The 24004-nt window shown below is 38.2% G+C and overlaps 1 protein-coding gene and 1 pseudogene across 12 annotated transcripts; both read right to left on the bottom strand.

Moving 5' to 3' along the window:
• Positions 1 to 4886: 4886 nt before the first annotated feature.
• Positions 4887 to 8425, bottom strand: LOC143879106 (uncharacterized; annotated as a pseudogene). Its single transcript, XR_013251120.1, has 4 exons — positions 8091 to 8425; positions 5621 to 5866; positions 5184 to 5537; positions 4887 to 5090 (listed from the first exon to the last, which is right to left on the bottom strand). The product of XR_013251120.1 is annotated as an uncharacterized LOC143879106 (transcript).
• LOC143880401 (putative disease resistance protein RGA3) lies at positions 7883 to 23332 on the bottom strand. 11 transcript variants are annotated; one of them, XM_077383366.1, is made up of 9 exons: positions 19820 to 23332; positions 19583 to 19721; positions 17203 to 18385; positions 14761 to 14940; positions 14270 to 14669; positions 13060 to 13218; positions 12665 to 12801; positions 11027 to 11231; positions 7883 to 8469 (listed from the first exon to the last, which is right to left on the bottom strand). In XM_077383366.1, exons 1-2 carry the CDS (start codon positions 23243 to 23245, stop codon positions 19692 to 19694), a joined length of 3456 nt encoding a protein of 1151 aa, XP_077239481.1. In that variant the 5' UTR covers positions 23246 to 23332; the 3' UTR covers positions 7883 to 8469; positions 11027 to 11231; positions 12665 to 12801; positions 13060 to 13218; positions 14270 to 14669; positions 14761 to 14940; positions 17203 to 18385; positions 19583 to 19691. The 11 variants fall into 11 exon arrangements, with proteins under 11 accessions (XP_077239481.1, XP_077239485.1, XP_077239477.1 ...); XM_077383370.1 differs by lacking the exons at positions 12665 to 12801; positions 17203 to 18385 and adding an exon at positions 15113 to 16809 and having other exon boundaries at positions 19583 to 19732; XM_077383362.1 differs by lacking the exon at positions 12665 to 12801 and having other exon boundaries at positions 14746 to 14940.
• Positions 23333 to 24004: the final 672 nt, after the last annotated feature.

Genomic DNA, 24004 nt, shown 5'->3' with positions numbered 1-24004 from the left:
AATAATTTCCATACCCTAATCCTAGCCCTCCATTCTATAGAGGTTTCCATAATTGTTGTTTCTCTTAAGGTGCCCAGAATTCGTCAATATTTTTACAGGTGTCCTGCATTCTTAATATCACACTTTCTGTAACTTGACCCGCACATAGTGAATAAGGAAAAGTAGTTTTTTCGTCATCGTTAGGGGTGCAACTTAGGTCTCAACCCGACCCAACCTGATTTTCAATTCGGGTTAGGTTGGGTTGGTTGGGTTGGGTCGGGTTGACCCAATTTGATATGGTACCAATTGTTGACCACCTCAACTCAAGCCGGGTTGTTTTGTATTTTGAGAACCAATAGTGAGTCATCAATAATCAGTTTTTAACTCACAATCGGTTCTCAAAATCCAAACCAAACAGGGACTAACAATTAACAAAGGGAAATGTTATCTGCACTACTATATTTTGATGATCACACTTTTCACTTTGTTAAAGTACGGTATGGCCCGCATAGGATTATCCAAACCGTCCATTGTGGACTATGGAGACTATTTCAATGTTGAAAAAGATACAGAACTTCTTCAGATAGAACCCAAATTCGGGTTTCGGGTCGGGTCGGGTCGGGTTGCCCGACAGCCCAACCCGACCCGACCCGACCCGATTTCCAATTCAGGTTGATTTTTTCCAACCCAACCCAACCCAACCCGATTTGCGAAAAAGCTTAATTCAACCCAACCCAAATTCGGGTTGAACTTGATCCACGCGGGAACATCCAAGTAACAACGATGGTTTCAAATTACATATAGTGCTAATGTCCTCATTACCATATTTTATAATGGCACTACTCACCGTATTTTGATGATCGCACTTCTCACTTTATTAAAATGTACGGTATGGCCCGTACCATAGGATGATCCAAACCGTCCATTAGATGGGCCACTGCCTACATAGGTTGTGCCCCAAAATAATTTTCATAGGTTGATCCGAACCCTCTGATCTATAGAGGGTTTATAGGTTGATCCAAACCGTCCATGTGATGGAACCCAACATCAATCGGTTGTGCCCGTAAAATCATTTCCATAGGTTGATCCTAACCCTCCAATCGATAGAGGTTTCCATAATTGTTGTTCTTCTTCATGGTTTTTTTCCGTAATTGTCATAGACAGGTACCCTGTGTCGGTACTTTTCGTATGTAGATTACGATTTTACCCTCAAATAATTTCTCATAGAGATAGATGTTAGATATCAGCAAAGGGGTTTATGGTAAAAGAGTAATGCTGACGTATAAATCCCAGATAAAAAGAAAAGAAATTTATTTTTCCTCCCGTTATATTGTAGTAGATTCTATCCATTAGAAAGGGGGGATATCATTTCCCATCCAGGAACTTTTGTCTGATTGGCCGATGGGAATTGTAATATATTAGAGATATTTGTGGAGAGATTAAATGTAGTCTTTATTTTTTAGTTACAAATGTAATCTTGTAAATATTAGATAGAGCTTATCTACTCTAGCCGATTAGTTAGATCAAATATTGTTGGTAGATAGAGCTTATCCACTCTAGCTGATTGTGGAATCAAATCCAGCTATCCAAATCTGTTGTAACAGCCCAACCATCATTGTATTTGTTAGGGTCTAAAAACAGTAAATTATTTATTGATCAATTATGGCGTTTGGAAGAGCTGATCTTGCCCCTTACAATAAGTGACATAACTCTGATGTCACATCATGAACAGTAAAAATTTCTTTAATGGGTCGCCATTGCTTCACCATCTTTCAGCCAAGGTGTTATTATGAGTCTTTTTGCTGCCACGTGTAGGTTTGTGATTGGGGGGCTCTTTTTTGCGCCCCCACCCCCCCTCCGCCTCTTTTGAAGTCACGGGTTTCGTCTTAGGGAAAGTTTTTTTAGGGAGCCATTAGTCCGTTTCATAGACGAGCTAGCCAAGGTGCATTGATTTATGGAGAACAACACTTGGTACCCTGCCCGTCCGGACTGGATTTGGTTGAACTGTGTTATGGGTAACTTCACCGTGTGGCCATACCCTTGCGTCCAGTTTGTCTTGGGGATGAACCGGGCTAGGACTGAATTTGGTTGAACTGTGTTATGGGTAACTTCATCCAGTTCGTACAAGGGGCGAACTGGATTTGATCCGTACTACCTTATGTTGGCAATTTTTGTCTTATTAGGATTTTGTCATACAGTTCGTACAAGGGACGAACTGGATTTGATCCCGTACAGCCCTTATGTTGGCGGCAATTTGATCCGTACTGCCCTTATATTGGCAACCTTATTCCACTACTCTCCGAGCCACTCCCAAGCAACCAAACGAAGCATTGTGCAAGGGCATCCTTGGTTCTATCATTCCTCAAAAAGTCAAGTCCCTTTAATTAGTATGATGGAAGTACCATCCTTGATATTTGATCCAACAGCAGCCTCTTAAAAAGTGGTCTGCTGTTGGATCAAATATCAAGAGCAGTACCGCTAGCACAGTACATGACGGTCGGGCATCATATAAAAACTGTGCAAAATAAGGGGCAAAGCACACTCTCATTGGTGAAAACCCATTTACGCAGTCACTCTAGCATTCCTCTTCCTCAAATATAATATATTTTGGGAAAGGGAAATGATATCAGCACTCCACCGTTTTAATAAGATGCACGAAAGCACCTTATCGTTTAGTATTTAAAGGGCTGTCAGATGGATATTACAGTCTCAAAAAGCTCTTCCAACCTCTTTAAATACTAAACGACAACATACTTCGCGCATGTTAGTATAACACTGCAGAACTGATATCATTTCCCTTATTTTGATAACGGTACTCCTCACTTTATTAAACAGTCGTAATTGGCTAATGATTATTATCGAAAGTTGTTACAGCCTTTAGCAGATGATTTGGGAAATGTAAAATAAGGAGTGACATAATTCAAACAAGGGAATGCATGTACCATTTTTCTTATTTTATGACAGGGTTCCCAGGAGTGTTATGTGGTGGGTCCTTGAAAGGAAAAAAGTGCCTACTAAATCTGTTGATATGATTAAGGATATGTACGATGGAGTAGTTACTAGTGTTATAACAACGGATGTCATGTCTAGTGAGTTTCCAATTACAATAGGACTGCACCAAGGATCAACTCTAAGCCCTTACCTTTTTACTCTAGTTATGGATGAACTTACGGAGGGTATCCAGGACAAGGTGCCATGGTGTATGTTATTTGTAGATGACATAGTATTAATTGATGAAACCAAAGCGGGAGTTAATGCTAAGTTAGAGTTATGGAGAACTACTTTGGAATTCAAAGATTTTAGACAGAGCAGGACTAAGACAGAATATATGGAGTGCAACTTTAGTAATGTAAGGAGGCGGTGAGAGGATGTAGTAGATATGACTGGACATGAGGTACCTAAGAGGAATATCTTTCGCTATCTTGGTTCAATCCTAAATAAGGAATGAGAGATTGAAGAGGATGTTAACTACAGAATAAGAGCAGGTTGGTTGAAGTGGAATCATGCTTCAAGAGTTCTGTGCGATCGTAAAATACCTACCGACTTGAAGAGAAAGTTTTATAAGACAGTTGTGACACCGGCCATGCTATATGACTCAGAATGTTGGGCCACCAAGAAGCAGGTTGCGCATAAGATGAGTGTACCGGAGATACGAATGCTTAGATAGATGTACGGCCACACAATGTTAGATCAAATAAAAAATGAAGACATCCGTAAGGGGTGGCACCATTTGAGGAGAAGATGAGAGAGAACCGCTTAAGATGGTTTGGGCATATCCAACGTATGCCTTTGAATGCTCCAGTTAGAAGAAGTGACTCGTGCCAAGTTGATGGAGTAAAAAGAGGTAGGGGCAGACTGAAAATAACTTGGGTAGAAACAATGAGGAAAGACTTGAGAGCTAGGACCATAACAGAGAACATGACCTTGGATAGGAGAGAATGAAAGAAAATGATCCATGTAGACGAACCCAACTAGTGTCAGGATTAGACTTAGTCAATTTGAACCAGTGTCAAGATTAGACTTAGTCAATTTGAGCCGGGTAGATCCTTTCACCATCTTCATGAAATTTTTTGAAGGATTCATTAGTCGACCCCAACTAGTTTGGGACAAAGGCCTAGTTGAGTTGAGTGTATCATTAAAATTTTTAAAACAAGTAATGCCAATTTTGTGTTTTTATGGTTAAATTGAAGTTAATGCATTTAAAAGCTCATTTGTATAACAATTTTTTTTTTTTTTCATTTTTTTTTGGGAGATGATATTTTCACTCCTCCTGCATTACGCGCACGCTCCCCTTATAACGTGATTTGACATGAAAAGTGGGCCACTTTAACGCTTTTTATGTCAAATCACATCACAAGGGGGGCGCACGCGTAATGCAGGGGGTGAAAATATCATTGCCCTTATTTATTTATGTTATATAATTCTATTGGGAAAAACCAACACCCGCAACTGTTAGGAAAAATATGATGAAGAGAAACAAAACATAACAAATTATGTGCAAAGAAGTTTGACGTATTCAAAGTGGCACATGTTTCCTAGATTATTATAAGAGGTGAAGTTGGGCTTATTATTAAATGGATCATGAACTCGAACCAGACCTGGGCCAAGTAGGTTGCAACTAGGATTGAATTTTGGGAATTCAGGTTGAGCTTTTACCAAAAAATCTGGTCGGGTTCAGTTTGATTCAAATTCATTTTTTTAGCAAACGCTCAACCTAGCTCAATTAGTGCCAATATTATTGTTAACGGATGCTAATCTTATAAGCAGTAAAAACAGGGGAAAGAGACTAAAAAACAGAGGAGCTTCAGTGGAAAGTGGATTTCCAGACCCTAAAAAATCTACTAATCCATTCACAAAAACCATTCAAAAATATACCAAAATATTACCCCACCCAGTAATTTTATTGGATCAAGCAGTATTATTGGTCAAAAAATCCACTTTCCACATTCTTTCCTAAGGATGTGATGCAACCCAAATAAGCTTTTAGTTGGTGCTGTAATATAATATGCAATGCCACCGACAGGGATGAACTGACCCCCTGAATATTCAGATTCTTTCCATTTACCAAGCAGATTTACAAGAAAATTTCCAGCGTACCACCTGTACAGCAACTACAACAGAAATGTATAGGATTAGATTTTTGATTAGGTAAAATAAATTATATACCACTCCCCTGTCCACCTACAACTACATAATGCCCATACCTGTGAAATAACATAAAGAATTGAAACAAGTGCAGCTTGTAGAATGATAGGCATGTTGGAGGTGTAAAACAGTTAATTGGGTAAAATTCTTGCTTTCCATGGGCATTCTTCGACTTCAAAGGCAAAACAACACGGAATCCCTGTAAGTATATTACAATAAGAAAGACCACAACCGTAGCAAGCAAATTTGTCATGTTTGGAAGGTTTTGCCGGCAGAAAGCCTCCTGAAGGGCACGGATCTTATCTTCTCGAGTTATCAGCAGATGGAAAAAGGCAACAATGGCACCTTCAACTTCAGCCCCTCGCTGACTGTTGATAGTTGTGGGGCTGTAAGCTTTCCAAAATATATTTTCACTGCGAAGCAGAATCAAACACATTTGGGTACTTGACCTGTGCAATCGAATAGCTAAATGGAAAGTAGAAAAGTTTTAACTTACCAGATATTGGTAGCAATGAATAGAGAAATGCCAAAACCAAATCCATATCCTTTTTGGAGGAGTTCATCTAAGCATATGAGAATATGACCAGCAAAGCAAATCTGGAGAATTACGAGAATAGCATTGCCAGCTCCAAGCTGACTGACACTACCGTACATCCCAGATAGGACAAATGCAACTGCCTCACCGATAGCAATCAGGATACCCAATAACTTCGGTGCACCATTTTTAGGTAAAATAGAGAAATATCAACCATATTATACTATGGAATAATCCAAAATAAGAAAATATGGATTTCTACTGACCATCCAAACAATCATAGTACATGTACAGGCACACATTTTGCACGTATAATTGCCCTACATGCATGGAGAGACTCCAAGCCACTGTGACCGGGGTTGCCCTCCCAACCTCCAACCCTCGATCTGGAGTCCACATGATCCCAAACGCCCACGTTTGCAGCCCGGATCGCCAAAAAATGGCAACCCACGGAAAAAGAGATAGATGCACACAGAGAGGGGGAAGAAGGTGGGGAAAGAGAACAAAAACTAACAATCCTTCCCTACCTTTCCTGTGTTGTTGTTGTTGTTGAGAGAGAGAGAGAGAGAGAGAGCATTGGCCGGCTTATAAATGGGCCTTCTTTCTTTTATTTTGAAAAGAATTGAGGGAAAGGGCAAAAAAGTGGAAGGCAGGTAGATTGGCAGAGTTGATTTCACCTAGTATTTCTTTCTTTCTTTTTAGTGATATTTGGAGACCTTCAAATTTTATATATGTTGAGTGGATTGAAACTGGAATTTTCATTATGAATAAATATGAATAACATACATGAAGTTTTTTTCTTATTAAATGTATGTAGTATGTACTACGGAATGATATTTTTGTAAAAATATATGAAATTATATATATATATATATATATATATATATATATATATATATGAGGTAAGTGTTGGTGAGCTTAAGCTCACCAAACTTATGGTGAGCTTAAGCGCCCCAATGTTTTGTGAGCGCCACCTCAAGAACTGTTTACTCTCTCTCTCTCTCTCTCTCTCTCTCTCTCTCTCTATATATATATATATATATATATATATATATAACCAAAACGACCCGAATTAGTACTCCAAACTCGAATTAGTACTCTCTCTCTCTCTCTCTCTCTATATATATATATATATATATATATATATATATATATATATATATATATATATATATATATATAGAGAGAGAGAGAGAGAGAGAGAGAGAGAGAGAGAGAGAGAGAGAGAGAGGGGGGGGGGGGGAGGGGGGGGGGGGGGAACCAAAACGACCCGAATTAGTACTCCAAACCAACCTGTGACCCGAAATACCAAACCACCTTAGCCTACCCTCATCATATCGTGTACGAGGGTACGATCGTACCCGGTACTCGTTCCCATACCGTGTACCGGAAGGAATCACATTCGAGGTAACATTGCTCCAAACAAAAAAAACTAGAACTCTTCTTACAAAATAGCAACACAATCAATCTCGTTTTCAACACTAGATAATATATTGACTTTGCATCCAAAATGCTAAAAGCTTTTGGTTACCAGCAAAAATAAAAGAGCCGCAATTAACCATGTTAATTGTAAGTATGCTTTTAGAATGCCAACTAGCCAGCAAGATGTGAATTGTACCTAAAAAAAAAAAAGGATACCACAGTATTATCCTTTTATGGATTACCAGCCCAATAGTTAACCATGGAAGTAAATCAGAACACATGGGACCCACATCTAATCACAATTCTATCTTGGTAGACATAGTGATGAGATTCATGAAGAAAATAGGTAACCTTTTAGGAATATAATCATCAGTTGAATAGAAATATGCACTAGTCAAATTAATAACTGATCCATTTAAGTCTTTAAGGAACCAGTAAATTAGTATTTAACAGTCACAAAATGCACTTACGTAAGGGCCCATTGTTTTAGATTATGACAACCGATTGTGGAGTCCCCAACCAATTATTGGACCGAAAATTGCACTAAATTTGAGTTCAATAATCAGTTGGGGACTCCACAATTGGTTGTCATAATCTATAACAAACAGGCCCTAAATAAGCCTTTTAAGAATATAATCATCAGCTGTAGAGAAATATGTGTTGGTCAAAGTAATAACGGCTACATTTATATTTATTCCCATGATTTTCCTTAACATTTCTTGTCATACTTAGATAACCATCATTGCTCCCGATCAGATGATAAACCAACAACATTTGCATTTAGTCAAACTAGCCAAAACCAGCACCACCCAAGTGTTTAGATCATCATATTATTCTCACAAAGTTGTCAAATATTCAAAAAGAAAAGCATGATGTCATGATGTCCCAAACATACACACTACCCATAACAACCGACACCATTCGAGCGACAGACTTATCTAAGTTTAACAGTAAATGAATAAATAGGCACCAGTTATTACAAAATTCAATCTAGTTCACAAATACTTACAAGAAGGCACGGTCCTCACGAATGCTGTTGTCAACTTCAATGATCTTAGTCCCTACTGCCAAGAGGTGCATCAACAGTCTAGATGTCACAATAGGGGTGATTCCCAGCTCCATTACAGTCCCACGATTCGATGCGAGAATAACATGCATCCAATAAAATGGATCCACACCCATTGTCGAGTGGATACCATAAAGGGGGAGCTGGCTGCAGGCAAGAAATATGAAAAGAGAGATAACGGTGTATTTAACCTTCTCCCTATATCGAACCTCGTGATCAGCACTCTGAACTTCCGGCAAGATGGAGAGAAATGGTCTAACAAGATGCAGAACTCCCATTTTTCCTTGTCAAAGCTAGAATAGTTTATTCGCTATACAAAGTTCTGTAGACCATTCATAAAGATATTTAGAACCACTAAGGTATCGAATAACCAACAGGATAGATAAAAGACACCACACTGATTATAACAGAAAAGAAAAGAGAATCAGCAAAGAAAAATACACTGCATGACCTGAAAATACAACAATTGAAAGCAATAGCAAGTTCAGAGCCCTAACAAAATTGGTAGAATTGAATTCTCATGTTAACATCAAAAGAAGCAACTTCTCAGCAGACCATATTTATCGATTAATGCAATTTGCAAAGAAATGTGATAAAAAATAAAATAAAATCATATTCCTTGCCAAAAAACCATGTCTGTGACGGGCGCGCGCGCGTGTGAGAGATAAAAAATAAAATTAAATCATATTCCTTGCCAAAAAACCATGTCTATGATGGACGCACGCTAGGGGTGCAACTTGGGCGGGTCGGGTTGTGGCCAACCCGAACCCGACCCGAGCAACCATTTACTCAACCCGAACCCGACCCGAGTTCCAACCCGACGAGGTTCAACCCGACCCAACCCGAGCAGCCCTTTTTACCAACCTGAACCCGACCCGACCTAAGTTCAACCCGACCCAACCCGAAATTTTAAGCCTAAAAATTAAAAAAAAACTATTAAAAATTTCAGGTTGAACTTGGGTCGGGTTGCCCAGCCCTGAACCCGAACCCGAACCCGACTCGGGTTGAGAAAACCCAACCCGAACCCAACTTGAACTCAACCCAACCCGACTTTTTCCCGAGTTGAACCCGCCGGGTTTGGGTTGAGCCCGCCCGAGTTGCACCCCTAACGCGCGCACACACACACACACACACACACACACACACATATATATATATATATATATATATATATATATATATATATATGGAAAAACTGTTCGTGAGCTTGAGCTCATATAGTTTATTTGAGCTCGAGTTCCACAAACACACGGGTCCCACATTTTTTTGGGGTGATCCAAAGCATTCATTTGGAAGGCCTTTACATAGATAGGGTTTGTACCAAAAACTACGTCCATAGGATCATCCTAACCCATCCAAAAGTGGAAGGAAAAATGGACGGACACTGTTTGTTAACAAATCTCCCCATTTTTGCCCTGCACTTTTGGAGGGGTTAGGATGATCCAATGGACCTGATTTTTGGTCAATACCCTATCTATGATGGGGCCTTGCAAATGAATGGTTCGGATCACCACAAAAAATGTGGGACCCATGGGTTTGGACAGAGTTGACGTGCTCATCAGATCAAGGGTAAAATAGTGGACCCTGCCCATGCTATTCTTGGGTATAGAATATGGGCTCCACCCCACTCCATCAAAAGATCAAAACATGATGTAGGGGAAAATACTTTATAGGAAAAACTTTTTCTGAAAAAGGTGAATGACATTTGGAAAGTTACATGCTTCGTATATATTATGGATGGATAGATGGATATTTTTGGATTAGTGCTTTATCTATGTGAAATTGGGTTATATTTTTTTACATGTCATCTTTTGAGATATAATGATATTTTTTTCAACTACATTTCTACTCTTTTGAAGAACTTTTACGAGTCATGGGTCGAGTCGAGTCACGAGTCATAAAATTAAGAAATCGAGTCACGAGTCGAGTCACGGGTTAACAACTAATGTACACATGAATTCAATTCTTCTAGGATCTTATTTTGTTTTTTCTGCCACTGAAACTTAATTATTATATAACAAATCAGCAAATGAAAAGAGGAATGGTAGGATCTGAGGATTGGCAATAAGCGTCTCTTACTCAAATCTTATTTTGATCAGCCATTTATCCATCTCATAAAGTGTAGTTAGGTATTGTAGTTACATATATTACAAGTAATTGTGTAACTGTCCTTTTGTGTATTTTTTATCTTATAATTTAGACAATTTAATTTTTAAGTGTGTTTTTTTGTGCAATAAGCTTTTTGTTTGTCTCAAGAAGAAATGTGGATAGTAGTATAATAGTAGTTAGGCTGCTCTTTTTAATAGGTATCAAAAGTGTATCAGTCGTTGCCATATTTTTGCCTCTTACAAATTCAACATGCATCTTTTTATGAATGCATCTTCTTTAATAAACCGTTTTAAATCATACTTTTTTTTGTTGTCCCGTGCATTGCACTCAAATGCCAAAGTGGTTGTCATGCAAGAATTCTCCTCACTCCCTCTGTTTACTTCATCTGGTTTGAGAGGAATTGCAGACTTCATAATAATTTTAAAACTCACAAGAGCATCATCTTAGATTTTTTATTTTTTTTTAATTCAGAGTTGCTTAGTGGAAAAAAACAACAAACAGCAACCAGAAAAGTGGAAAAAAAACGAAAGGACTCTCAGCAACAATACAATGGGTTGGAAATCTATTTCTTTTAGAACTATCTTCTATTCATGGTAAGATTTTTTTATTTTTTATTTTTTAAATTCAGAGTTGCTTAGTCCACAAATCCTTCATTTCCCTGTGTAATTTCTATACAAGCTTGAATGAATACAATCAGTGAAAATCCTGGAAAACTAAACACTAATCAATGATTTTTAGCATAAACCAACAGAAAAGGAGAAAAGAATTACCTGTTTCTGGGTGTCATCGAAGAGGAAAGAGGTTGAGAAATGGTAGTGATTTTGCTTTCGTAGGAGGCCAGACATAGACCTAATTGCAAATAATCGCTGCATCTCTCTACACTTTTGACTTGCTTTTTTTTAATCTCTATGATTCAAGAAAAAGTGAGCAAGAGTTAAATCAGGAGGAGTGCCCTTTTTATGAATTCCCACAATCCTGCAATAAATACCCACAAAAAAAAATCATCAATCTGCCCTAAATTGCATGGGGGTGAAAACCTTACGAAATCTAAGAATATAAAATCCTAATGTGCAAATCTCCAACATCTCACCTCCAATCCTTTCTCCGTTTTCTTCGTTTTTTTAGCGGGGGAAAGAAACTGAAAAGAAGAAGAAATAGAAAGAAGAGGGGAACAACGGTCTTTATCTTTGTTCTATGTTTTTTTGGCCTTTTTTGGAATGTGGGAGTCGTGGAGAATTGTGCCAAAATAGGATGATATTAGAACTTAAAAGGGATTGAAAGATTTCGTTTTTCTGTGGATGGGTAAGATAGACAAGTACACTATTCATTAAAAACGGAGATATTTTAGAAAACAATTGAAGTATTAAAAAGGGAAATGTTATCAGCACTACTATATTTTGATGAGGGCACTCCTCACTTTATTAAAAGTACGGCATGGACCGCACAGGATGATCCAAACGGTCCATTAGATGGGCCACAGCCTAGATAGGTTGTGCCCCAAAAATCATTTCCATAGGTTTATCCTAACACTCCGATATGAATGTTAGAGGGTTGATCCTAACCCTTTATAGATCGGAGGGTTAGGATTAACCTATGGAAATGATTTTTGAGGCACACCTATTTAGGCTGTGGCCCATCTAATGGACAGTTTGGATCATCCTATGGTGGGTCCGCAAGAACCTTGGTAATGATGATCGGATGTTTGGTTGGTTCAATGCATTTTCAAGCTGTGATGCTGGTAACTGGTAAGAACAAATGATATTCAACTGTCAAAATATACATGAAACAATTTCAAATTGTATAATGAGCAATATGACAAGTCAGACTAGGGGATTTAGATAAAAAAGAAACATCAGATCTTGTTCACAGCGGATATTTTACACAGTTGATTTCCTACATTTTTTTCAATAGTGACAACCAAATTTCCAACAATGAGAACACCATACGATCAATGTAGAAAGTAGAAACACCCTTCAACTTAAATGGACATAAAAAAGATAAGACCCATATAGCGATTTGATAGACATCGAGGATTAGGGAAGCATGCATGTAACACTTGACATCATTTTGGGAGTCAGATATACCCCTCGGTCCAAAATGGAAAGTAAAGCCAAGATGTGCAAATACATAACGACTAAGTTACAGTGGCAACGGTTTCTCCATCACGAACAACAAAGAACTTCACGAGGGTTCAAAACACTGGAACCACTATTTAAAAACTTTGAATCAATCATTGACTCGCCCAGGTTTATTCGGTTTTTGGCCCAACTGTGTTAATCATAAACTCCCTCGGCTCACTGGAGTCAATAAAAATTCTGGTTTACTTTAGGAAAGTTTTGTTCAAGGATGAGAAATATCCGGATTTAATCTACCACTTCCATCAAAGTTTAATATCCAATTCCAAATACCTAGGTCCTAGAGAAGAACACTCTAGTCTCATTAGGAGTCACTGTAGAATCAACCCAGTTGGCCCATGTCTTCAAACCCATCCTATAAGCAGTCGGTGCTTCAAGTTCCTCAAATCCTTCATCTCCATTTGAAAAACCTGTGCTCAATCGATCTTCCAATGGCTATAATGAGATCAATTTTGATAAAAAAATGATAATTATAACATAAAACAAATCACTTAGTTCAGAATGTTTAGGCATTATGATCTCAGAAGTCTGAAGAACTAATCAGTTATGGAAAAAAGTCATGTTGTGCTGCAATTAATTAGCATCATCTAAATTGCTTACTCTATTTGGCTGCATCATCAAAAAATTTAAAAAAACTATACTCAATTGTAGGAGTTAGAAGAACTTACAGCGACTTTATCTTTAGGCCACTTATCCACCATACATAAGTATCATGCTTGGAGATAGAATCTACTTTCAGTATTCTCATGTTTGGGTCTCCTATTATATGAAGATCAAAATTGGATTCGACAAGGTGCCCGGTAGAATTTAATTGAAGCATTGTACTCCTGTGGGTGCATTGGATAAAACCATTATTAGCTTAATATTCAGAGAAATCCGAGATTTTGGGCCTCTTTGGATTCAACTAAGATTGATTCTTTGTGAATAAGACTTTGAATTTAATAGAATTTGCACAGTAAGGCCTCTTTTGCAGCCATTAACCATATCATTTCTAAAACTATGATAACCATTATTTGCAAATAATCATATTTAACTTCAAAACCATTTGCATATAAGCAAATAAGTTTTATCCAAAGAGGCCGTTAATCTGTGGAGGATTGGGGTGTTAGTACCTTGGCTTTGAATACAGATAAAGATTGACCACGTCTCATGGAATTCTGGTCTGCTGGTATATGAGCTTGTACCATACAGACAAATGATTGTCATTGCCCTCTTTATAGGATTTTGGTCTATTGGTATATGAGCTTGTACCATACAGACAAATGATTGCCATTGCCCTCTTTGTAGTGAATCACTTACAAACATTAGCCTCTTTCCTCTCAGTCTTTCTAGGGTGACTTTCGCATCAAACTTGGAAGATGAAGTCAATACTTATGGGTTTTCAATTATAACATAAAAACCACGCTTTAATGGGGAATGATATTTGTTTACAAGTTGGTATATGCTTTGTCTGGAACTAAGTGATATGTACATGATGTATATATGAATGTTGAACTATGATGCAATTTAAAATGTCGGGTTCTTAGATAAATTGACATTAATCTATAGTTTTGTACTACTTCCAAACTTGGGAACCGTGAAGCTACCAATTACTCCAATAGGTTAAAGCTATTAGAGCTGGTGTTGTTTGATCATTTATACTTTAACACTCCCCCTCACGCGTGACCCCTCTTTTTTTGGGTTCGGTGGATTTTAACATCAAGGAGTTGTTGGGTTTTGAATCCAGGACTTGGCGCGAGGCAATAGCTCTGCTACCAAGTGAAACAACCAATCACTCCAAAAGTTTAAGGTGTTAGAGTTGGTGTTATTTAATCATTTAAACTTAAACATATATTACTACTGATAGAATGAAAGAATTTTATACAAGAGTTAGCTAACCTCGGAAAGTTGCATTCGTTCGGCTGCCATTCCCAAAGCTGATAATCATTGTCCAGCCTTCCATTCTTTACACATGATACTTGTCAACAGTGGCGGAGCCAGGATTTATAGATAAGGGGGGCATTATACATAAGGGGTGCAGGTTATACATAAGGCTGGGCCCGATTGAGTTGGGCCTATAAAGGAGTTTGGCCCAACTCAAGAGGGCAGCTGCCCCCCTTAAGCTACATGTAGCTCCGCCCCTGCTTGTCAATCCAAACACGAACAATTCTGCTCTGAATACAAAGACTTGTTGAACTGTTGAACACCCACTTCCCCTTTACAACATTGCACTTATCTGCATCGAACTCCATCTTTTCTGCAACAAAGTCCTCTTCTACAGAGGAATCCTTTTTCTCCTCTACACAACATTCAAATAGTTCATGTCAAAATCTCAAAATATTAGTCAAGTAGCAAAAGTGGCTAAGTATAATTACCTGTAGGAACCTCACCTATCAGATCTTGTTTAGAACAAGGTGTAAGCTTGAGAATGGAGGTGCCAGTGAGTGCGCAAATATCTTCTGCGTAGAGGAGACCGGCAAAGGCGAAGGCGCAAACTATGACAGCCATGATAGAGAGGGGAAGTTTCACTTTCGATGGTTTCATTACTATCTTGTGTGAAAAGCATATCACTGTGAGTAGAAAATTCAGGCAGTGTGAGGGGAGAGCTTCTATTTTGAAATATAAAGAGATTGAGTGATTAATAACATGTGAGTGGTGTTTTTCAAAAAAAAAAAAAAAAAACATGTTGGGGTGCAACAGAATGATGAGAAATTAAAGAAGTTTTGCGGGGGTAATTTTTACCATTGAGTAGGAGTAAAGTAAAAGTCATGTATAGAGGGTGGTGGTCTCTGTTATATTGGGGGGTTAGAAAAGGTGGCATGCCAACATCTTCACTACTTTCTAACCCCATTTGGCCTGGATGATTAGGTGGGGGAAAAAACGGAGAAGGGTGCTCTCTCTCTCTCTCTCTCACACACACACACACACACACACACACACACATGTGGCCAGCTATGGATCTTTGCCATTTGTATAGCATAAACATCCTCATCCTTAATAGCTATTTGTTTTAGGAAACACATTGTTGCATAATTCTATTTAAGAGAATGATTTGGAGACAACAGTGATGATATTAATTAGCGATCTAGGTATAATGACCTCTTTAATTAATTGACTGGGCCTGATGAACCGTTCCTTTTCATGAAAATTTGAACTCTTCTCCTTCTATAAAAACTCGAGAATCATGAGTGTCTTACATTTAATATCGAGAGGGGATGAAAAGATGTTGGTGGTAGGTCTGAAAGAGAAGCCGACTGTCTAGGTCGAGTGTGGGCTTTAAATGTAGGCCTGATTCTTGTAGCGCCACATTTTTGACCCATTGAGAAATTGGGCCTGTTGTGCCTGACCAAACCCAAGGGGGAGAATTTGCAACCATAATGGGTGGAAGCATTGGGACCCGCACATGTCCAACTATTGAACCCCACATCATTTCATTGAGGCTCTAATAATACGAGGCCCTACATATTCTCCCCCTTTCCTCTCCGAGCCACCCTCAAGTATTCATAACTACTCTTTTTATGCCAAAAGAGGAGGTCCATGAATAAAAGGGGGCGAATGTCAGATTTACCTACATATATGGGTGATCTTTAAAATATCATGATACATAGGACAATATAGTATCTAGGACAATATATTGTGATATTTAAAGCTCTGATATATCAAGATAGTTTAAAATACCGAAATTAAAATAGTGATATTTTACAACCGTGGTCAATGGCCTATGTAGTTAGTAGTTGGTTCCCATTGTTTCTACCAATGGGAGCTGTTGGGTCAAAATAAAAAGATAAAAATATCTATTTTGTGAAAAATTCCCTCATTTCATTTTTTAGATAATTAATTTGTGTAATGTTCTTGGTTAAAAATGTAGATGCAAAATTATCCCAAAATAAAGCTAAACACCTATTTATATGAATTCAAGTCCAGGTTTTTGAACTGCTTAGGTTTGATTTTCAACATCTAAGACGAATGACTCAGTTATTAGTGTTATTTTACTTTCAAAGGATAACAATATTAAGTAAAGAAAGATTTGGTATGAAAAGCATTGAAACTTCTAGTCCCACAATGCGGGGAAAGAGAAATGTATAGGAAAACTGACATAGGCCATAAGTCTATCCATAGCAGAAATGTGACCAGAAAAGTGCTCTAGAAAGACTGCTCGCGAGCCCCTTCATCGGTACAAGGTGTGTAATTGTTGCGATCCCGATTGGGCTCCACCTTGAGTCTACCGATTGCTGCCTCTAAACATTGCAACACTCATTGATTTTCACGTAGGAACTCAAGAAACTCAGCCTTCATAAGGACTTCTCCACGATTAACATCGTTTGTGGTTGTTCTCTCGGTCTCGAGTTGCCATTAGTCCAAGTCAATCAAGGCTCTGATACCAATTAGAGTAGCGGAGCAAATGGAAAATTGTAGACGAAGTGCACAATTTGCAAACCCTAGAACCCACTCGGGAAGAAGAAGAACAAGGGAGATCAAGAGAGATAGAGAAAAATATCTTGTAATTGCAATAATGGAATGAATGCCTCTCACGTTCTCACATTACATATCAGATCTATTGACATAAAGCAACTAACCAGAGAAGGAAAAACTAATAAAGTAAGAAACCATTAAAATAGGAAAACAAATCCTACTGATATAGTAACTAAGAAAATAAGGAAAAATACTCCTACGCTTCTGCCAAAAAATAGGGAAATAAATCAAAGGTCGCTAAATAGAAAATCTTTAGAATATTACAGAAAAAAGAAACATGAAGAATCGTACAAAAAAAGCAGACAGACATGCTCCAATTTTGTGTTAATGAAAATAAACAAATTATTATTTTTGTTTACCTGTCGTGGATGTGGATGGTGAGGTAGAGGAACTGAGAGTAATCCAACAATCCATCCTTTAATCTTCATACGGTCCTTTAATCCAAAAATTGAAACCCCTTCCTTTTTCTTAGATTCCTCCGTTCATGTTTCTACGTCCTTGGCTTAGTTTCTTTAATTTTTCTTAAAATCATGAAGATTTAATTAATAATAATAATAATAATAATAATGCAATGGTAGAAAATGTTTAAACAGGGAAAGAGGTCACCCCTTTGTCTAGATGACGATTATCTGCAGTCAAATTGGGGGATGTGTTGTATCTTGGGCCAATCTTGGCCGCCGTTCTTTTGACATCGTTCCGTCAATTTAGGACATTCCCAAATATACAAATTTTTAAGTGTGGTGGAGAGGCCACCTTCTAGCAAGGATGATATTTCAGGACAGTAAAAAATAGTTAAAGAGTTGAGGGATGTGAGGTTTTGCATCCGATTGGGTAAGGGCTTGAGATTTTTGCAATGTTTGAGGGAAAGAAGGACGAGAGAGGTGGGCAGCTTTTCTCCCTTCTACTTTTTCCTCAATTTTCTTGCTTTGATTTTAATGATGGTAACCTTAGCTTTCACTTTAAAAAAGGTGGGGTTTGATAAGCAAGTTATACTGTAATTACATCCTCTTATATTAAGAAAGTATAGCTAAGCCACTTTTTTTTTGGGGGCTTCCTTGACAAACTTCAATCTAGCTTCTTATTATTGGATCTGCAATAATTCTTTCACATACTAAGAACTACAAGATCACCCCTTTCATTCTGGGTTGATGGAGGGATCGTACCATTTGAGCCCCAAAGGGCTCGATGCATAAACATGCAAGGTCTCAATTTGCATTTCAAACTTTCATACCAGAACAATTCCAAAACATATCAATAATAATTTAATAAACTAAATCCAACAAAACAAGGTCACAATCCGCAATAAAATAAATCCATGACTCCCTATATAACTCCTCAATAAAAAAATAAAATATGAACTTCCAAACATAATGAGGTTATAATCTATAACAGATATGACAAACTCCCAAATAACAAAAAATGGTAATAACAAATTTTAATAAACTGTCTTGTCTCTAAGCAAATTCTAACATTTAAGTTTTCAAGCGTCCATGAAACTCCTCAGTGTTCCCGCAAGCATTGGAGTTAATCAACCTAGGTCATCTGTAACAGAATAAATACAGAGTGAGCTAGATTGTCAAGTAAGTAACCACCAACCTTAGCTAGCCAGATCAAGAATGTAAGATAAAACATTTTAGTATAGAGATTTCTGAGGTAAAAATATTTTTCTTTTGTAAAACAATGAGAGTTCCCAGTCAAAACTTACACAGTTTTACAAGCTTCACTTGCATGGAACAATTGACAAACAAATTCAAAACAATTGACTTTGCGCTACTGCCATACTTATCACTGTGACACGGCCCGTACAAAAACTACATATCACCCCTATAGTAGGGTCAGAACAAATACCATTATCACTCTTGTGGAAGGGTTAGAATAAAAACTACATATAACCCTTGTAGAAGGGTCAGAAGTAATACCATCTAGATGCCACTTATAATAAATAATAGTTATGATAAAAAAGAAGAAGAAATCAATCTAAACAAATTTTAGTTGTCAAATAAAATTCAACTGTAGGATCACTTTTCATTAGTTATATCAATATAACATATTTTAGTAATATCATGTTGCAAATAACTAGAAAAGGTAGAAGATCACTTACGTTTCACGCACAGCCTAATAATGCCTAAGTAATCGCTTGTAAATTGTTTTTAAGCTTCTTCCTCTAATCCTATAATTAATAAAATTCAAAAAATTCAAAATTCAACTGCACACTTAAACTTGTCTGTAATATTCAATTCCTTTCTCCGCATTCCTTTTCCCTTTCTATTATTACTATTATTGTAAATATTAAACCCCCAAAATTGGAAAACTATTAAAATCTTCATCTTTAAAATCAAATTTAGGGAATTTAATCCAAAATTAATGTTAAATCTTAATCCAAATGCCTAACATATTTATAAACTAACCTTAATCATTGTTATTAAGCAAAACCTCCAAATTTTTCATAAAATTTCACAATCATTTAGCCCCAAATTAAATTCAGACTAGAAACTTCCAAATTATCATGGTTAGTCTAATCTACATGCATAACATGTTAAATCTACGGTGGATATTATTGTTAACAAGTGTGATTTATTCAAAACCCCAAATCTAAATCACACTTCAAATTCTACAAACAACAGTGGGGTGGGGGGGATAGTCTTGTAGTGGCCATTCAGACTAGAAAATCTTCAGAATATTACAAAAAAAAAGCAATTTTGTGTTAATGAAAAAAAACAGATTATTATTTTTGTTTACCTGTCGTGGTTGTGGATGGTGAGGTAGAGGAACTGAGAGTAATCCAACAATCCATCCTTTAATCTTCATACGCTCCTTTAATCCAAAAATCGAAACCCCATCCTTTTTCTTAGATTCCTCCGTTCATGTTGCTTAGTCTCTTTAATTTTTCTTAAAATCATGAAGATTTAATTAATAATAATAATAATAATAATAATGCAATGGTAGAAAATGTTTAAACAGGGAAAGAGGTCGCACCTTTATATTGGGGATGTGTTGTATCTTGGGCCAATCTTGGCCGCTGTTCTTTTGACATCGTTCCGTCAATTTAGGACATTCCCAAATATACAAACCTTCAAGTGTGGTGGGGAGGCCACCTTCTGGCAAGGATGATATTTTAGGACAGTAACTAATAGCTAATGACTTGAGGGATGTGAGGTTTTGCATCCGATTGGGTAAGGACTTGAGATTTTTGCAATGTCTGATGGAAAGAGAGACGAGAGAGGTGGGCAACCCATACTCATTGTTTTTATCATCAGGGAACAACGAAAAGAGTTGAGGACAACTATTGATTTCCAAATTGCTGAGAGAGGTGAGGCTTTGCATCCCCTTGGGCAAGGACTTGAGATTAGGACAAGAGTGGATTTCTAGAGTATTGAGCGTGGTGGGCAGCCGATGCTCATTATTTTCATCATCTAGAAACAAGGAATGTAGTTGAGGACATTCATGGATTTCCAATGTTTTGAGAGAGGCGAGGTTTTGCATCCCCTTGGGCAAGGACCTGAGATTAGGACAAGTGTGGATTTCTAGAGTACTGAGCTCGGTGGGCAGCCCATAGTCATTATTTTCATCATCTGGAAACAAGGAATGGAGTTGAGGACATTCACGGATTACCAAATTTTTGAGAGAGGTGAGGCTTTGCATCCCCTTGGGCAAGGACATGAGATTGTCACATGAAAATATTTGAAGGTCTTGAATTGTCATGGGCAGTGCTGACTCTTTCGAGAAAAGCGGGAGTTGAGTAGCAATGGATAACTCTACAAGGGAGGTGAGGTTTTCCAGCCGAGTAGGCATGGACTTGAGATTAGGACATCCGTGAATATTTAGAGATTTGAGCGTGGTGGGAAGCCCCCGCTCTCCATATCCCAAGGACTTTAGTCGTGGACAGTCAAAGATTTTCAAATGTTGGAGAGAGGTTAGATCTTGCAAAGACACCTCCTCGAGAAAACACTCCAACTGATCACACACTTGTATGCTTAACCTCTGAAGAGAGGTAAGGCAAGGCGTTGTCAAGCTTAATAGCATCTTCACGCCACAACTACAGAGTTCTAAGTCATAAATAGATGGGAGATGTGACATCCAACTCGGAAGACTGACACCGTCAAAGTATGTTATACGTAATTTTTTTAGGTTGGCATGGGGTTGGAGGCCTTCCAATACCCCATCATAATTGACCCTTCCATCTTGTGAACTGTCATCTCGGACCCATTCCAAACGCAACTCATTAAGGTATTTCTTATCTTTCAAGTTGGCTTCTTTCGCCTCCTCTATGTTTTGCACATCCTCGAGACCCGAAATCTCAAGTCTTCCTTTAATGTTCCTCATGTTCTTCAACTCTCCTATCTGACAACCACTCTCTTTGCACACCTTGAATTTCGGCAATGTTTGGAGCGAAGTTAATTTTCCAATTCCTGGCACAGAAATCGAGTCCCAGCAGCCCCAATCTAGAGCAATATGTCGTAGATTAACTAGATTCGTGATACCTTTGGCTAGCCCTTTAAGACTACTGGAAAAATCCAGACCTAGAGTTTGTAAATTACAGAGACTAGTTACTGGTTCAGGCAGCCCATCTATACTCGTGAAAGAGACGTTAAGGTAGCGTAGATGTTTCAAATGGCCAATCGAATCCGGCAACTTGTTGATTGCAGATCCACTCAAATCCAATACACGCAGGCATCTCAACTCCATCAATGCATCATTGAGAATCTGGTTGTCAATGGAATATGGAGCCCACAGTCGTAAAGTGCGCAGTCTCTTAAATTTCTTCAAGGCCTCCAAAGACATTGAACCCTCGTTGACGTCAGTCCATGATAAATGACGCACCATTTCAGGGATGCTTCGTGGCGTACCGTCTTCCATTCTACAACATTTATCACCTGAGATAGATTCTGCTAGATCATGCATGAGATCATGCATCACGTATATTGAAGTCTCAAAATATTCATGAAGAGAAAATTGAAAGAAAGACTTTAGTAATAAATCATCAAATATCTCCCCACCAATATCTTCTAGGAGTATGCTTCCTTTGGGTTGAATGAAGCCCGCAGCCATCCACTGTCGGACCAACACATCCTTCTTAAACTCGTGATCTTTAGGAAATGACGCAGAGTAGGCAAAACACTGCTTTTGATTGGTTGGCAGGTAACAATAGCTCAATCTTAAAGCGGGTAATATATCACTTTTATCATCCTTCCATATTTCGCTTCTCAAGATGCTTTCCCACTCACTGACATTCCTTTTAGAAGACACGATGCCCCCCAATGTCTTTACTGCTAAAGGAAGACCATTGCACTTTTTCACGATTTGCCTACCAATTTCCTCCAGTTCCGGATGGGCATTTGAAATCCCTCTCACAAATGCACGCCGAGAAAACAATTCCCAACAATCATCATGTGGTAGACCCTTCAAATGGTGGGAAGGAATTGTGGTCATCATCCTTGCAACCCTTTCATCTCGTGTAGTAATGATAATTTTACTTCCTTTCGCTCCAACTCCAAAGGGAGCGAGTAGACAGTCCCAATGAGTATGAACTTGATTTTCACCCCACACGTCATCGAGAACAATTAAAAATTTCTGACCGTTGAGTTTCTCTTCGAGGTGATGTTGAGCGGCATCCAGGTATGAGAGATCACACTTGCTTCCAGTTGCAGATTCAATAAGTGCCTTTGTTATTTGCAATAGATTAAAATCGTCAGACACACAAGCCCACGCTCTTAGCCCAAAATGCGTCTTGACCCTGTGATCGTTGTAGACGAATTGAGCAAGAGTAGTCTTCCCAAGCCCACCCATGCCAACTATTGGAATAACAGAGTACAATTTATCATCATCATCTGATGATGATGATACCAACAATTGTATAATTTTGTCTTTGTCGACTTGTCTACCAATAACATGAGATTCGTCTATGAAAGAGCTAGTTTCTCTTTGGAGAGGCCTCCCTCCATCTGTCTTATGGAGATTGAGGTATCGAAGTTCATTTGCCATCACATCGAACCTCTCTCTAATCTCCCTCATCTTACGTGCTATGCCACGTTTGTATAAAAGTGGGTTATTAGAACTGAAAAAAGAGGAGATGGACTGGACTATCTTCTGCCTCTTGCTTGTGTGAATTTCGCACATCAAAGCAGATCGTCGTGCTTCGGTCGCAACATCATCCAATAAGTCATCAGCATCATAAGCTATATTCTTGAGCTTTCCAAGCCATTTTCGAACAGCCTTAGAACTAACTTGCTTCTCCTCAGCATCTTCAACCACGCCTTGAATAAGTGTCACTGTGCTCTCTAACTTTTCAAGCTCCTCCTCAAAACCCCATATTGATTTAATTTCTTGTAATGCCGATTCCTTCAGATTGCCAGACAGTGCATCAAGAACAGGGGATACAAATACTTTTGCGATTTCTGCCATACTCTACCAAAGAAGAAAATCCGAACCAGACGTCTCAGACTCAGTAGAGATGGAGAAAATAATGAAGAGAGTGAGAGAGAGAGAAGAAGTATTAAGTTTAATCAAAAGTAATGAAGCCCACGCGGGTTAGTCAGATTTGTCGGTGGAAAGTTGAGCCTGGACAACGACCAAAAGTCTAGCCTGGACAAAAAAACTTTTCCACTTCCCCAAACATATTTCACGTGAAGTAACGTGCGGGCGGTACAATACTTGATATTTTATCCAACAGCTACGTCCTACCACCTGCATGGGATGTAAAATATTCATCTGTTTATCCTTGCAATAAATTAGACAATTTCCCAAAAATCTTCTTCACAAGATGATTTTAACCCTCCAATATATCTGGGGCAGGGACAAATTCGCCCCCTCATATGATGAATTCACCCCCTATTTTCAAAATGGATTGTACAACCCGCACCCTATTTCAAAATGGACTGTACAACCCACACCATAGAATGATCCAAACCATCCATTTGATGGGCTACAACATAAATAGGTTGTGCCCTACAACAAATTACAATAGGATGATTCTAACCCTCCGATCTAAAGAGGGACTCACATTATGGAAATTTTTATAGATAGGACGGTTGGGATCATCCTATGGAAATGATTTTTGGGGCACAACCAATTTACATTGTGGCCCATCAAATGGATGGTTTGGATCATCTTATGGTATGAGCTGTACCATCCATTTTGAAAAAGAGGGGGTGAATTCATCAT

The sequence above is a fragment of the Tasmannia lanceolata genome, unplaced genomic scaffold (assembly GCF_043159265.1).
Source record: "Tasmannia lanceolata isolate RefF3 unplaced genomic scaffold, GAP_Taslan_0.1 ptg000006l, whole genome shotgun sequence".
Lineage (NCBI taxonomy): Eukaryota > Viridiplantae > Streptophyta > Magnoliopsida > Canellales > Winteraceae > Tasmannia > Tasmannia lanceolata.
The sequence above is the reverse complement of the archived record's forward strand: the minus strand, read 5'-3'. Positions and strand labels throughout refer to the sequence as shown.

Bases quoted from the DNA above. Each gene is read 5' to 3' on its own strand.
- LOC143880401 (XM_077383362.1), bottom strand. From the start codon at position 23,245: ATGGCAGAAATCGCAAAAGTATTTGTATCCCCTGTTCTTGATGCACTG. The intron at 19,722-19,819 runs GTGCGACCTCTT...GAAAAATTAAAG, and splicing joins AACACATCCCCAATATAAAG to AGACTAAGCAACATGAACGG.